The sequence below is a fragment of the Triturus cristatus genome, chromosome 7 (genome assembly GCF_964204655.1).
Source record: "Triturus cristatus chromosome 7, aTriCri1.1, whole genome shotgun sequence".
Classification (NCBI taxonomy): Eukaryota; Metazoa; Chordata; class Amphibia; order Caudata; family Salamandridae; genus Triturus; species Triturus cristatus.
The window spans coordinates 163512670-163528791 of record NC_140590.1 but is presented as its reverse complement, the minus strand read 5'-3'; the positions used below and the strand labels follow the sequence as shown (position 1 = coordinate 163528791).

Genomic DNA, 16122 nt, shown 5'->3' with positions numbered 1-16122 from the left:
AACAACATTCAAATACCTGTGAGTGAACTGTACACTTCCATCAGAATATATCAGCAGTTAAGAGAGCAAATATTAGGCATTTTTCTTTTCATAATTCAGTAGATTTGAAAGATTTTAATAGGATCAAAATAAAGTCAAGACACTTTACTTGGCAATGCACAAGTGATAGTCACTGAAATCTGATTTCCATGCATAACCATTTGTGTGACAGAGTTTTAACAGTAAAACAGTATGTCTGCGCATGTTTAGTGGCCATTTCAATAGAAAATGTGCTGTCTGAGGCTGTGTTAATACGCAACAGGAAAACGCAGTGTGCTTCCAAATGCTCCACCAGCTACTACATGCTACACCCTTACCACTCTCCTGCTGAATACATTTGCTACACTTGTTCTTTGTGGCAAGCTAGGATTTTTCACAATCCATGGCTTCAGTGATGCAGTATGGATGTCCACACCCCCATTCTTCTTCCTGGGCTCCTATGGAACAGCACTGACGAATCACCTGACTGCATTTACCACATCCTTTTATTAAGGTGTACATACAGCGAATCCATGAATGAGGAATGGACACTGAGCTTACTGCAAGTTATATTTTGACACACCTGTCAAGACTTAAGTCCCACAATGCAGCGTGAAATGTTGGTACGCCATGATTGGCAACTGCTTAACAAAAGGATGTGGTAAATGCAGTCAGCTGATTCGTCCGTGCTGTTCCGTAGGAGCCCAGGAAGAAGAGGCGCCATAGCCTGAAACGCGTCGGCTTGTTCCATACATAAAAAAAAAAAAAATAATTCAAGGAATTGCCACACTGAAATAGAAAAATTTAGAAATCAAATGAAAATCATTAAACATCATAGCTTTAGAGATAAGTTATAGTTAGGAATTGGTATTTAAAAAAACCTTAGAAATTCACTGAAAAAAATCATAGGTTTCAGGGGCTAGGTGTGTCAGTACCTCTATGCAGGGCCGGACTGGCCTTAGCGGGCACCGGGCAATCCCCCGGTGCGCCGCACGGGTGGGGGCCGGTTTTGGGCCCCTGGGGGCCGTTTTTGTTACAGGTCCATTTTTGCAGCATAGCTGCAAAATCGGCCCTGTAACAAAATTAGACGAAAACCGGCCCTGGTAAAGAGCTCGGGCGCACCCCCAAGCCCCGGGGGGACCAGCCGAGCACTTTGCCAGGGCCGGTTTTGGTTCCCAGTCCGGCCCTGCCTCTATGGATGTTTGGCGGTGTGCGAGTGTCTATATAGGTGTATAAATGCATATGATAGTCCTGTACTGAGTAACTAAGTATGAGTGACTGTACAGGTGAGTGAGTGGAGGTGTATCTAGACCTAAGAGTCAATGAGGGGGGTATGTAGTTATTGGTATTAGAGTATCTATGGTTTTCAAAACGGCCGTCTGAAAATTTGAGTCGGTGTATCAAAGGTTATATTAGGGTGTGAGAAGATGCACTAATTTATCACATGGATGATGTCATCAGTGATGTCACTGACCAGGTCATGAGTGATGTAATATGTGACGTCATCAGCAGTGCATTGCGGGGGCGCGAGTTATAGTTAGCTGAACTAACTATAACGGGGGAATTTCTAGGGTTTCGTACGAGGGAAATGTTCAGCTAACTATAATGCCCCTGAAACCTATGGTTTTTTCAGTGTATATATATATATTAACCTCACGCTGGGCGATGTGGATTTCCATTTTCTGTCCCCGCCGATTGGACTTTTGAACCCGTGGGTTGGTGCAGTTTGGGGAGACGAGGAGGCGCATTCATTCAACAACAGAAAAACAGGAGTACAGCAATTTTCAGCATCACAGACTGTCCCGCTAAAGCCCGCATAGCCACAAGATTTATCAACACCCCCGCACTACCTACCTGGTTGTGCAATGCATCCTGGAACTTGCAGGCCACAAGAAACTCGCGACCTGCAACAGGTGATCCAACGTAATTGGGGTGGAGCGGAGCCAAGCCAATCAGCATGAGGCGGGACCTTCATACAATGGTGATTTTTGAAAATGCCTCCCAAACATCCCTGGCGCTGATGAAGGCTGATGAAGCCGAAATGCATTCGCCGATGTTACCGCTGAATAAATGATGTTTCCTTGGCTTCCCCAGTGCGGCCTCTGCTCTTTCTTTGGAGGAGATTTATGGTGATATATATATACACACACACACACACACACACACACACACACACACACACATATATACATACATACACACACATACATACATACACACACACATATATACACACACACACACACTATACATACATAAATTACCACAGGGTCTTTCCCTCTGCCATCATGGCACAACACGACAGGAGGCGGCACACAAGGAGACCGCACATAGTTTTATTGTGCACCAAAATCAAGGACGACGCGTTTTGCCTTTGTCAAGTTAATTCCTGTATTGCAAATTCCATTCGAAATACATTTTGAAGTTCATAGACATGAAAAACATACTACGCGCATTTTGGACGATTTTGTATACATATTCATTTAACTAAAATACAAATACAATTTGATCCCATTGCATTGTAAATTATAAATCATAATCTCTCATTGGATAAATTGCAATACTTAATAATGTTTCAATAAACCTGGACAATGGGATTAGCAATGGCGATGTCTGCTCTTGAAATTCATGGACAATAAAGTTTACACATTCTGAATACTATTTGGCCCATAATGCATCATTCGGGATTCCATGATCGATTTTGAGAAAATTAGGTCTCCCATTATTATACGATTAAAAACACACCACAATAGGCATAATGCTGTCAAATTATTTGCAATTGCATTAGTCGGCCACGTGCAGCGAATCATATACCTTATTATGACAACTGCCATATTATAGGTAAGCTTTTCACATATTGCTGTGTTCTTATTGCACTGGATTCGCAGTTTCGGGCAACATAATGTGAGTTATTTAACTAAATAAGGCTATCAACCTTATTTCTGGATTCGATGTGTATCCTTCCACCAATTACATTTTAAACTATCATTGTTTGAAATGTTGCAACAGGAATAGACCTCTTGATGGTGCTAAGTGAATGGGACTAAGGGAGGTGAGTGAGTGTCCCCTAACACGTGTAAACTAGCTGGATTCTGATGAGGAAGTCCATCCGTCACATGATTATCTTATGTGTGAAGGAAATAGAGAGTTGAATTGCAGATAAGCTCTTATTCAACATCTCCCTGTGGAGCCCCGAAGTGGCTCAATATGGACAGATGACTGTCTGATCTTTGTCCTACTTAAAAAAATTGTGAAAGAGGGACTCAAATAACAAACCTAAAAAATAAAAATAATTAATAGGTTGTTAAAATTCAGAAAGCGGTTGTAGTTGGATTGAAAGCACTCCGCATCCAATATGAGTTGCAAGCTCCTCCCCTCTATTCAGGCCTTTGGGTGTTTTGCAATTGAGGTCAATAATGTATCTTAAGTCCAGGATTCTCAGTTGTTTTCCCGATCTCCACCCCTAATATGTGAGGAAATTCTATCGATACCAAAGAATTTGAGGCCATTATTTCTACTCTTACGAATCTCAGCAAAATGTCGCGCAACAGGATAATTAAAATCTGTTAGTTATTGCGCGGGGATGTTGTAAAATTCTCTGTTTTAGTGAGAGTTTAGTACTGCCCACGTACTGGAGGCCACATGGGCATTCCAGTACGTAAACAGTAAAATCACTGTTGCATGTCATGAATTGTTTTATGGTTTTTTTCAATCCCTTCTCCGGACAGATATTTTTTGCAGTTTTTTCCATTCTTACAGGCTATGCACCCTCCACATACAGTAAAGCCTTTCACTGTTTCCAGCCAATTGATATTTGTTGTGCCCTGGGGGTAACTATGTACAAGGCGATCTTTCAGCGATTTGGGACGTTTGTAGGTTATTAATGGTGTTCCTCCTACATATTTGCCTATTATTATTGCAAATCGATCATGGAATTTACAGCGAGGCATTGCCTAACCTTCCACAATCCTGAATGATGCATTATGGGCTAAATAGTATTCAGCATGTGAAAACTTTATTGTCCATGGATTTCAAGAGCAGACATCGCCATTGCAAATCTCATTGTCCGGGTTTATTGAAACATTATGAAGTATTGCAATTTATCCAATGAGAGATTAGGTTATGATTTACAAAGCAATGGGATCAATTTGTATTATATATATATATATATATATATATATATATATATATATATATATATATATATATATATATATATATATATATTACCTACTGGCGGTCGCCAGTAGGTAGTTATAGTTAGGACCACGTTTCCATAGGAAAACCTCAACATTCTATTTTGAATAACTTTGGCGCCGGTCGACGAATCCTCGCGAATTTCTCAAAATAGGTGGGGCGCTACGCTCCGCTCCTACCCTGAAAGTCTCGGGGGGATTCGTCAAGCGGGGGCTGAGATAAAAGGGGGGTCCCAAAACGCGTTTTTCCCATGCATTTTTCCATAGGACCTTTAGAACGAGCTACAGCCCGAACGGCTGAACAGAATTACTAGAAATTTGGCAGAGAGGTAGTCCCTAGGTCAAGGAAGTGCCTTTTGTAGGTTTGGTGTAAATCTGTTCAGTAGATTCTGAGAAAATAGCCTTTAAATCAATATATATATCTGAGCCCGCTTACGGTACGCTTACCGTACGCTTACCGTAAGCTTACGGTGGCGTGCGCGAGCGCGATTCTGATTGGCTCTTAGATCTTAGTAAACATTCGAATCGGCCGAAACCAGGAAGCGGCGTCCGCCATTTTGTCTCTCGCACTGAGTGTTGTTTATCAAACATGATGGCCAAAAACATGTTACGGGGCTGTTTTGACAACTCCCTCCCACATAGTCATGTTGAGGGAGTCCCCAAACATCCCCCAAGAGCAAAAACGGTTTTATTTTTTTTTCGGCAATTTCGCGGGGTACGCTTACCGTACGCTTACCGTACGCTTACCGTAAGCTTACGGTAAAAAAATAAAAATAAAAAAAAACACTATCCACACTTACCCCACCCCCTGTGCTTTTGGTGGCCGCAGGCCACCAAATGTGCAGGGCTTATTAATAGAGAAAAAAAACGTAATTTTGGCAACATGAAATTATAAAATCGAAATAAAAAAAAACACTATCCACATTGACCTCACCCCCTGTGCTTTTGGTGGCCGAAGGCCACCAAATGTACAGGGCTTATGAAAGTTGATAAAAACCGTGCACGGAACGAACTGCGTTAAGTGGGCGCGCACGCCACAAATGGCGTAAAGTAACTTAGCATTTAAAAAACCGTACAAATTCACTGAAAAAAACAGGTTTCACACACGTTATAGTTAGGAAATAGCATTTAAAAAACCTTGCTAATTCACTGAAAAAACCATAGGTTTCACACATGTTATAGTTAGCTGGACATTTTACTGATAAAAAACCAATGAAATTCCCCCGTTATAGTTACTGTAGGCAACTATAACTCACGCGACCGTAATCCTCTGCTGATGACATATGTGTCTTTATGAAAAAAAAATATTTGTAACATATGTATAGCTAAAATTTAATGGAAGAAGATATGGGCAAATAAGTGTCTAAATACAGTATTAGCATCAGCAGAGGATTGCGGTCGCGTGAGTTATAGTTGCCTACAGTAACTATAACGGCGGAATTTCATTGGTTTTTTATCAGTAAAATGTCCAGCTAACTATAACATGTGTGAAACCTATGGTTTTTTCAGTGAATATATATATATATATGTCCAAAATGAGCGAAGTATGTTTTTTATGTCCATGAACTTCAAATATTTCTAATGGAATTTGCAGCACAGGAATTAACTTGACAAATGCGAAACACGTCGTCCTTTATTTTGGTGCGCAATAAAACTATTTGAGCTATCTCCTGGTCTGCCGCCTCCTGTCGTGTTCTGCCATGATGGCAGAGTGAAGGACCCTCTGGTAATTTACAAACGGCTGCTGTCGCCGTTACCAGGCAGGCACCGACACCTGCTGGAAGGGAACCGCTAAGCACAGCAAACTTTGAATACATACATATACACATACATATATACATATATATTAAAAAACAAAATGTTAACATCCTTTTATGTTCATTTAAAAAAAGTGATTATAGGGTTCAGAGATGGGTAGAGGTAAATTGAGGTAAGGGTGACTTGAGGGTTCAGTGGTGGGTAGAGGTATGGGGGAAGGTGACAAGGAGTCAGGGATGGGTGGCAGTAAAGTGGGGTGAGGGTGGGTTTAGGAGTGGTGGCGGTAAACGGAGGCGAGGGCGGCTTAAGGACAGACTTAACTAGCATTGGCATAGCCAATAGGTCTCGCCTTTGGGACCTTTTAAGTGTTTAGCCATGCAACAGTTGCATAACTAAACACTTAAAAGGTCCCAAAAGCGAGACCTATTGGCTATGCCAATGCTTGTTTTAACTGCTGCAATCTATTGAAGCCTCACGGAGAACATCAAAGCGATCATGCGGCCGCAAAAGTGATCGCAATGCGGCCGCGAAAGTGATTCCGATCAAACATCAAAGCGGCCGCGAAAAAGAAAGTAATCGCGGTAAAGCACGACGCGCATGCCCGCGCACTTGTACTGTAAATCTAGGCTGGCCTGGTAGCACTTTTTGGAGCCCTCACAAAATATCTTGCCAGACCAGCGCATGCGCTGGGTCAAACGAGACCTAAAAAGAGGGCAAGTACATTGGTAATGGTCAAAAAGTACATAGAGAAGGGGACGTTCACGGCAGCATTAATCATAATATAGGTCTGGTTTCTTAAGCCTTGTACGGCTGAAGCTGGGGAGAGGGGCACAAAGGAGGAGTCATTAAAATTTCCTCCGAAGGCCCGATCAGATTCACAAATATATGAAAATTTACTCCTGAACCCCCAAGAGAACATCTCCAAATTTTGGGAAATTCACAAAGTTGTCGATGGGGATCTTTTGGAAGCTGCAACAGTACCAGCCGGTATCCTTTTATGAAAACTTACTACGACTTTAATAAAGCATAAAAATACAGAGTACTCGCACATGGATAACTTCAGCTCTATTGTGCCACTGCACATTAAACTCCCAAGAACCCTGACCAGTACTGATCGTGGCTTTCCTATTCCCGCCCAGGATATGGATTTGCACAGCACTTCACACAGGCAAATATTACACCGAGGCCACAGTTGGACTGGTCCGTGGAGAGGCTGTGAATACTCGCAGCCCTGCTCCTTTGGGGGTTAGACACAGCTGACAGAGCCATCGAACACAGGAGAACATGTATATGCGAGTAAATCCTGTAATAAGTCAATGAAGGCGAGCATTGAGTTTTGCATTCTGGGACTTGTAGTCTTGAACTTGTAATGGGTTAACCGGACTACCAGTTCCCTCGTACAAAGAGCTGAACACCCCACGAGTTCTGGGGTACAGGGTGCATTGCAATGCATCAGCTAAACACGTATTGAACGTTTTAGGGTCCAAAAATGAATCCGACGTCTTCAAAAATAGGAGTCAAACCGCAGTATAGATTGAAAAAGTTTAAAATGCCACTTCGCGGCTAGAGCTAGAAAAATGTTTGCAGCTTGCCGAGGTAAAGTGTCAACTTTCATAGGAGAGTTTGACACAAGAGTGCATGTTTACATTGTATCCTGCGTCCGTCTGCACGCCTCACTGCGCTCCACTTTCCTACACTGTCTGGAGCTCCTGGGTGAAATATTTGTCTATGTTTGAAACTGTGATTACTGTACTGAACGTTATCTTTTGTTCTTTGGTGTCTTTTTTTCTTTCCCCCCCCCTCTTATCTTCTCTTTTCCATCCTCTACTTCATTCTCTTCTGTTTTTCTTGTTCCGATTGCATATTTTATTCATGTTACCATGTTTTTCTATTTTTCGACTGATATGCGATAGTTATTCAACGTTAAACACAAAAAAAGAAATAAAATAGTTAAAAACACTATTGGCAAAGCCAATAGTTTTGGCTTTTGTAAAGCGAAACTATTTGCTCACCCTTCCCTCAGGCACACAGAGCAACAGTGCAAAGCTCCCAGCTGGGCAGCGTTACTTGCATCTTTTTTTCTTCTCATTAGATTACAAAAACTATTAGGATGACCTCATGCTGCCTCAGATTGCAAGAGACTACTCCTCACACCTTAGCCTTTACTGCCTCACGCGAAATGACACCAAATACATTACCCTTAGTTACACTTTAAACAGGGTCTACTGGCATTACTTTACATCGCATTACATCTTAGAAGGCAATTATTTTGATTTCTAGAAACTGCACGAGATTACAGCAGGAGAGAGACGAGATTACAGGAGGAAGTCACTGGGATTACTTTTCCATCCATAACATTCAACAAGGAAGTACTCCAAGCATTTCACCTTTTAATACAGAAGGACATTCTTTTGACTTGTTTACCCAGAGATTACCACATGATTATTTCTCTTGCATCAGAGAACAGGAGAGTATTTACACACGACTTTCCCCGGCATTAAATACAGGCTTCCTTTAAATAATTCACTCAGCATCAGATCACAGAAGACTGTTGCTGGATTACTTCACCTAGCAGCAGATAACAGAAGACCTAGATGAATGACCTGCCGCCTCCCTCTGCCTTTAGTAATACAAGCTCCCACCATGCCCACAGCACACGCGCTGCTCTGCCATGCACTGGACTGTGGGTAACTCTACAGGCAGACACAGCCTCGATTGTTCCTCTCCAAGCCACTTTCTGCGCCTGCCATAGGATGAACTTTCAATTCCTGTGTGTGAGCTGCGAACAGGATGTGTTCCAGCTCGACACACCTAAAAGGAAGTTTCTTTCAGCTCAAATACAGACCTTACAACACACAACTTTTCTCATCCTAACCAGCGATTCACCATCTTTTACCAGTTTCTCAAAAAGGCCACTGAAATTTGCAGAAACTACTTTTTTTAAATTTAGATGATGGATTTCCAGCAGTTTTCACATAGTCGTCGTCACCATTATCTGCAGACACCAACAAAAGAATACATTGCAGCTTCACCAGACCAATATTGAATAGAACAATACACACAGGGTGTAATGCAATGCCCGATGGCTCCCAAACCGCAACTGGTCACATTTCTGCTGGTCATCACCTCAGATTTTAAAGATGTGAGAATTTTGACCAGATGTTGTTAATATCCCCAATAACAGGGCAAGGTCTTTTTTTATTACCAAACAAAATAAACTTGAAAGTGATGTGTTTCAAGAAAGCTCATGCTGACATCACACACAGATTCATCTAAAGCATGATGGACTGAGCTTGCAGTATCCCCGAATGTCACAAGTGAACATTATGGAATGGACCAGATTGATTTGCAGGTTTGTTTCCAACTGGAAAGAGGGGCTTCCAGTGGTCCTTTGACTTGAACGCAGTTTTATTTAACCCAAAACTAGATCACAAACATGGGGATATGCAGAATAAAAGAGGGGGGCCATTTATAAGAAAAAGTGTGGATATGAAGGTTATTTCTCTCCGATTGCATAAACTAGATTACTACAAGAGCTAGAAAGATGTTCAAATAAAATTGCTTCACTACACATCAAGGCAAAACAAAATCATTGATTATTGGATAACATTTAAATATCTTCTACTGAATTTGTATAATTCTCTTCCTTATATAGCCTATGTATTTTTTAAAGCATCGGAACCCCTTTTATAAAGCGTGTATAATAACGTCAAAATAGCTAGATAAGAATGCCAAGGAATTTGCAACATAATTGGTCATCAATTGTACAATACGTACATATTGTTTGCTTTGCGATTTGCAATTAATTGCACTGTAATCCGGCTACATAAATTGATGCTTCACGGTCACATAATACCATCGACCTCGATAATGCAACTGAAAAGAAATGCTAAAGAAACTTTTTTTGCAAACAAAGTTTTAAAAGCTTCTGGCGCGGTCCTCAAGTTAAGTCACCATCTTAACATAGGTCTTTTAAAGGGAAATCTGTCCATGTGACAAGTGAGGCCTGAACGAGTCAAACAAGGGGAGGATAAAGTTGTGCAAACAGTTAGATTATAAGAAAGGAAGAAAAGGACCTTCAGAATACAAGAATATAAAACATTTTCATCTCAGTATGCTAATCACATGAAAATTCTTGCTCATCTCAGGAGCCAAAATGGGAAAGAGGCTTAAACTGGCAAAGACAGACACATCCAGGACACATGTGTTAGCATGACCAGAAAAACATGAATGAAGCAGGCTACAGTTATGGTTATAAAAACGATGTATTAAACAGCTAGTACTTAGGGAGAAGTTTTCTAGAGAACATTTGATGCCAAAGAGTTTCTAAAAGCAGCCAATCACAGGGAGGAACCATCGCTCTGCATACAAAACCATTAGTTTGCCCGGCTGGCAACTATAGAGACCTCACAAAAGCCATGGTCAATTATAAAAAATACACATTAAGAAACAGAATGACAGTCCAAAAAAATAAAAGGCCAATAAGCAAATGTGAGAAGCTATGTCACATCGGTAAAGAAGCAGCTTCGGGGAAAGAGACAAGCCATATGAAGCAGAAACATATAGGAGAGCAACTGGTGAAGTTAAAAGACCTAGACAAAGCAGGAAGGTTGGACACCAAGAACCCAAAGTAACATCTTAGAAGACTGAAATTTCCAGTCCTGCGTGGAACAATCTTCCAAAGTCACTGATCTTCTGACTTACAGCCACGTCAGGCCCCATCACTTACCGTGGACAGAGGACGAGGAGCTTCATCTTGTATTTCGGAGCAGGAGGGCCGGCGTGGAGGGACGGCGGCCTCCATCCTGGGCAAGGACTCACTGCAAAAGAGACAAGAATGGATTGTTTACAGTGCAAAGGGATCCATTAGACACCATCTGCTTCTCAGAAATGTGCATAAAACCTGTATTCCAAGGTTAGTCTGGCAACAGAGACATGGGCAATCTAATGCCATAGATCTAAGTCAAGCACCAAGAGATGTGTGAGAGGAAGCTGCCAATTCAGTCTCCAACTACCTCTGTGAATCTATACCCATGAATCAAAATACAGACCACCAAGGAATTAGAGTGCTAGAGAAAGTGAGAGAGACAGCAAAACACAGGAACTACGCAAGAGGAGAACTAAAGGGAGGAGAGCGAGCAGAGAGCAATAAGATTAAGAACTGAGAGAGCAAAGAGGATGGAGGAAAGAACAGCCAGAGAGAAGAGAGTAAGGGGAAAGAGAGCAAGAGAGAAAGGAAAGAGCGAGAGGAGAAGAAAATGGATGAGTGAGAAGGGAAGAGTAGAAATGGGAGGAAGAGAAGGACCTTAAGGAAGAGACCCATGAGGAAGGACCAAACTCTATACACACTTGGAAAAAGAACGAGTGTCCACTTGGCATCCGATCGATCACCAACGCATCAGAGAAATCTATGACTTCCAAACAACCAGGAGCAAGAAAAGCACGACCGGCCACAACATCCATCATTATAGGCAACATCAAAAAACATCAATAGAGGTGGGAAAACTTACGATCAAGATCAACATCAACACCAAGAATTGCAATGAAACCAGACACACACAGGGGAACGTAAGCCTACCAGAACTAACCCAAGTACCAGGGAACACGTACAACCAAAACCACAATGAAACTCATCAGAAATTACTGAAACATAAGCAAAATCACACCTGACCACCCTGAAAATTAGGAGCTAAATCAAATCCAGTATGACCGAAAGAGGATGCGGGAAGCTACCAGGATGAATCTTAATATTCAAAACAATACATAAAACCAACTCCCCGAAAACAACTCGAACACGAAGAGATGAGTTAAATAAAATACCAAGTTTAACCCCACCTCTCAGAATTATGAACAAAACCTAACACACTAAACGCAACCGTAATACACAAAGTGTAAAAACACAGAAATAACTCACAATCAAGTAGTATTTGTAGAACCCAGCTTGTCACTTGAGAGGGTATCCTGGGATTTGGAGTGGGTCTCAGTCAGAGTGAAGTCCTGTTCCACTTCCTAAAGTCAAAAACAACAGTTGATGGACAGAATGCAGAACAATGTCATACATTCACCCCAGTACAGAGATCTGAGCCTAAATCCATCGTTTTTTTGCTCACCATGCCGTTCCAGTTTGAACCCAGCCATATGCAAATCAGTCTTGACCCTGTGCCTCATGGGTACAGTCCAGCCCAAACTGCCAAGCCAGGCCCTCCCTGGACTGGAAACAAGCATCCTAGGACCGGTTTCGGGGTTTCACCCCTCTTCAGCCATGATAGCTTGATTCCAGTGGCATGGAGAGCACGGGACCCACGTCTGGGCATACCCTTCCCACTCGGGGTGACAAATGCAAAAACAACAGTTGATGGACAGAATGCAGAACAATGTCATACATTCACCCCAGTACAGAGATCGGAGCCTAAATCCATAGTTTTTTTGCTCACCATGCCGTTCCAGTTTGACCCCAGCCATATGCAAATCAGTCTTGACCCTGTGCCTCGTGGGTACAGTCCAGCCCGAACTGCCAAGCCAGGTCCTCCCTGGACTGGAAACAAGCATCCTAGGACCGGTTTCGGGGTTTCACCCCTCTTCAGCCAGGATAGCTTGATTCCAGTGGCATGGAGAGCACGGGACCCATTTGTTTGTTGTAACGCTTTTCGCCCTAAGTGGGATGGGTATTCCCAGACGTGGGACCTGTGCTCACTATGCCACTGGAGTCAAGCTATCCTGGCTGATGACGGCTGATAGCCAGAAACCGGTCCTAGGATGCTTGATTCCGGTCCAGGGAAGACATGGCTTGGCAGTTCGGGCTGGACTGTTCCCATGAGGCACAGTGTCAAGACTGATTTGCATATGGCCATGTCCAAACTGGGGTGGCGTAGTGGGCAAAAGAACGATGGATTTAACCCAGATCTCTTGACTGGGGGAGAATGTCTGCATTGTCAGCATTCCGTCCATCATTTGTTTGTTGTAACACTTCCTAAAGTCAGTCAGCAAGAACGAGGGGGGGGGGGGGGGGGGGAAGAGTGTGTTCGAGGCTTTGGCGGCGAGATGGGAAAAGGAGAGTCCCCTGGCACAGCAGTGGCGTATGTGAGGAATCTGTACTACGGTGAGGAATACAGAGGTTACTGGAGGGTCGATGGAAGTGCATCCGATGGTTCAAATTGGTGGGTCCTTGGTGGTGGAGGACTTTGCATGCCTGGGTCACGAGCTTGAAATGGCATCGCTTCTGGACCAGGAACCAGTGGAGGTTTTTCAGGTGCTGGTTGATTATTATTTTGGCAGCTGCGTTCTGGATTATCTGGAGTCCTTGCACAAGTTTGGTGGTGACGCCTGCATAGAGTGCGTTGTAGTCCAGTCAGCTGGCGATGAGGGCCTGCATTACTGTCTTCCTGGTGACGATGGGGAGCCATTTCAAGATTTTGCCGAGCATGCGCAGTATGTAGAAGCCAACTGAGGAGATGGTATTGACCTGACGTTTCATGAAGAGTTTGCTGTCAAGGACGATGCGCAGGTTACGAGCGTGGTCTTTCGGCATGGGGGAGGGTCTGGGTTATGACGGCCACAACAGGTCGGTCCAGAGGGCAGTGTTTTTGCTAAAGATGAGAACTTCCATTTTATCATTTTGAGTATGAAGCAGGTGTCTGTCATCCATGCCGAGACATTCTCCATACCATTGTGGAAGTTTGACTTCATTGTAGTGGGGTTGGCTGAGAGCAATAGGACGAGCTGAGAGTCACTGGTGTAGGGGATAATGTTGATGTCATGGGATAAGACTAGGTCTGTGAGTGAGGTCATGTAGACATTGAAGAGGGTTGGGCTGAGTGAGGAGCCTCGGGGAATGCTGCAAGATGTGCTTGGCATGTGAAAGAAGGGAGGCAGAATTTCTGGGAGAGTACCGTGAGAAAGGATGCCATCCATCTGAGTATGTCAGTTATGCCAATCTGGCATAGGCAAATGATATGTGTGGTGGGAGACCGTTTCGAAGGCTGCAAAGAGGTCGAGCAGGATCAGGACAGCTGATTTTTCTTCGTTGAGTAGGGTGCAGGTGTCATCAGTGGCCTCCATTAAGCACGTCCTGGGTGGGTGGGGTGCTGGGGAGGCATGAGAGCAAGAAAGTGAAAGGCAGGGGGGAAAAATAGCAAGGGGTGGCACCGAAAGGCAGTAGAAACCGGACAGGCAAGGCTCCTACAGGCAACAGGAAACCTTGGCACTGCCAGCAGGCTAGGAGGGCAACAGGGGGGCTGGGCGCTGGTCATGGGGTAGTGCTATCAGCACTACTGCTGCTGGCAGTCTGCAGTCGCTGGCAGCAGTCTGGCGACTTGCAGGGAGGGCTGGATTTGTTCAATGGAGCCACGTTGCGGCCTCCATTAAGTAGGTGCTGGGAGGGGGGTGGGGTTCTGGGGAGGTGCGGCATCGGGAAAGCGGAGAGCGGGGAAAAAACAGCGAGGGGGTGGCAGCGGAAGGCAGGAGAACCCGGGCAGGCAAGGCTTCTAAAGTTAACAGGAGACCGTGGTACTGGCAGCAGGCTGAAGGCTACAGGGGGGTCTACACGCCGGTCCTTGGGGGGGCAGTGCCATCAGCACTACTAATGCTTCTGGCAGGCTGAAGTCACTGGCAGAAGTCTGGCGTCTTGCAGGGAGAGCTGGACCTGCTACATACCCAGAATAGTAGGACATCTAACCAATCCAATATCAATTAACATAAATCAAAATCTGAAAGCGCCTGAATTAGCTTACACAAGGAAACTTGGAAAACCGACCAAACAGAATTGAGAATGTTTGAACTAAAAGCACCAGCATTAACCAACATCCGAAGACCTGGACAAACAGACCAACAAAGGCCAACTTACATCCAGAAATACAAGAAACAAAACTAATCAGCATCAATTAAAATACAGAAACTGAGGCCAACTCACACTGACCAGGATCATCAAATACCCAGCAACATAATATGGCAGCCAAGCAGTAACAACCAAATACATGGGGTGTGGCAAAACAAACCACCAGGAACACGCCAAATACTAGGAAGCATGGACAAAATTAAACCAACCACTATAAGCCCATTCACGGAGTATCTGTGAATCCAAACCAACTAGAATCAAATGACAGGACCAGCCAATACGCCGCAATAGTTGTAGAATCCTATGAGGAAAAGAGAAAACCATCAACATCACAAGTTGTGTGTAAAACCGGATGTACCAGTACCAACTTCACCAAAGATGAACAACATACAGCACAATCAAGCAAAAAACAAATCAATATGGATGAACTCGATCTCATCAGGACCTAAATACCTAGAACAATATGAAGCAATCTATCCCAAGAGGAGCAGTCCAATAAACTAGGACCAAGGTGAGTCCAGGTGTTAACTCTACCATTAAACTTGGAGGCAACCTACCAGGATCAACTAGTACATGGAAATAAGAGTGCCACTAACTATCCTCCTCCGAGTCACATACAAAGAGGCCCCTGTGATACTAGCATATAAACAGGAGCAAAACCTGCTTAGACATACATACTAAGCCAAATCTACTGTGATGAATCAAATATTTAAAAAAAAGAAGAACCAATCCAAAAACATCAACCTGACACATATATGGAAGTAGACCGGACAGAAGCAAACAACCAGAAATGGCTTTCCAACCAAAACTAACCAGAATTAAACAGCATCAAGAGGCATGGACGGAATCTTTCATGAGAATCAACCCAAACACTGACCCTTCTGATGCCTCGCCACGAGGATCAAGCGACCCCAAGAGAAGAGAACTCAATCTCATCACCAAGAAATGCATGGATCCAAACTCATCATGCTCAACCAACATCTAGAAATGTGCTTGGAACTAATAAACCCACTAGGACCAACTACCATCCAGAAATGTTGGTGAAACTTAATAGATCAGATCAAGCAATACTGGAGAGTGAGACAGAGACAGAGTGCGTGAGTGAGCGAGAGCGTGAGAAAGACAGTGAGAAAGGGTGTGTGTGCGTCTGTAGCCAGAGGCACCAACCCAAAGACCCTGACAAATGTGAAACCAGTCCCCTAACAAATGGCAGAGGGCATGTGCAAACTCAAACACTCCCCATTCAAACACCATAGGCATGATTTTATGATTTGTGATGCACTATTTCACAGCCAATGCCACACACGCACATCTACA

At 43.6% G+C, this 16122-nt stretch overlaps 1 protein-coding gene across 4 annotated transcripts in view; it reads right to left on the bottom strand.

Moving 5' to 3' along the window:
* ARHGAP33 (Rho GTPase activating protein 33) overlaps positions 1 to 16122 on the bottom strand; it is a 472696-nt gene that overhangs the window by 305720 nt on the left and 150854 nt on the right. For 3 of the 4 annotated variants that reach the window (XM_085615935.1, XM_085615936.1, XM_085615933.1), the window contains exon 2: positions 10702 to 10792. In XM_085615935.1, coding sequence (XP_085472061.1) covers positions 10702 to 10776 — 75 coding nt within the window. In that variant the 5' untranslated portion in view covers positions 10777 to 10792. Of the gene's footprint in view, positions 1 to 10701; positions 10793 to 11886; positions 11982 to 16122 lie in introns of all 4 variants that reach the window. The other variant, XM_085615934.1, reaches the window with a different exon arrangement.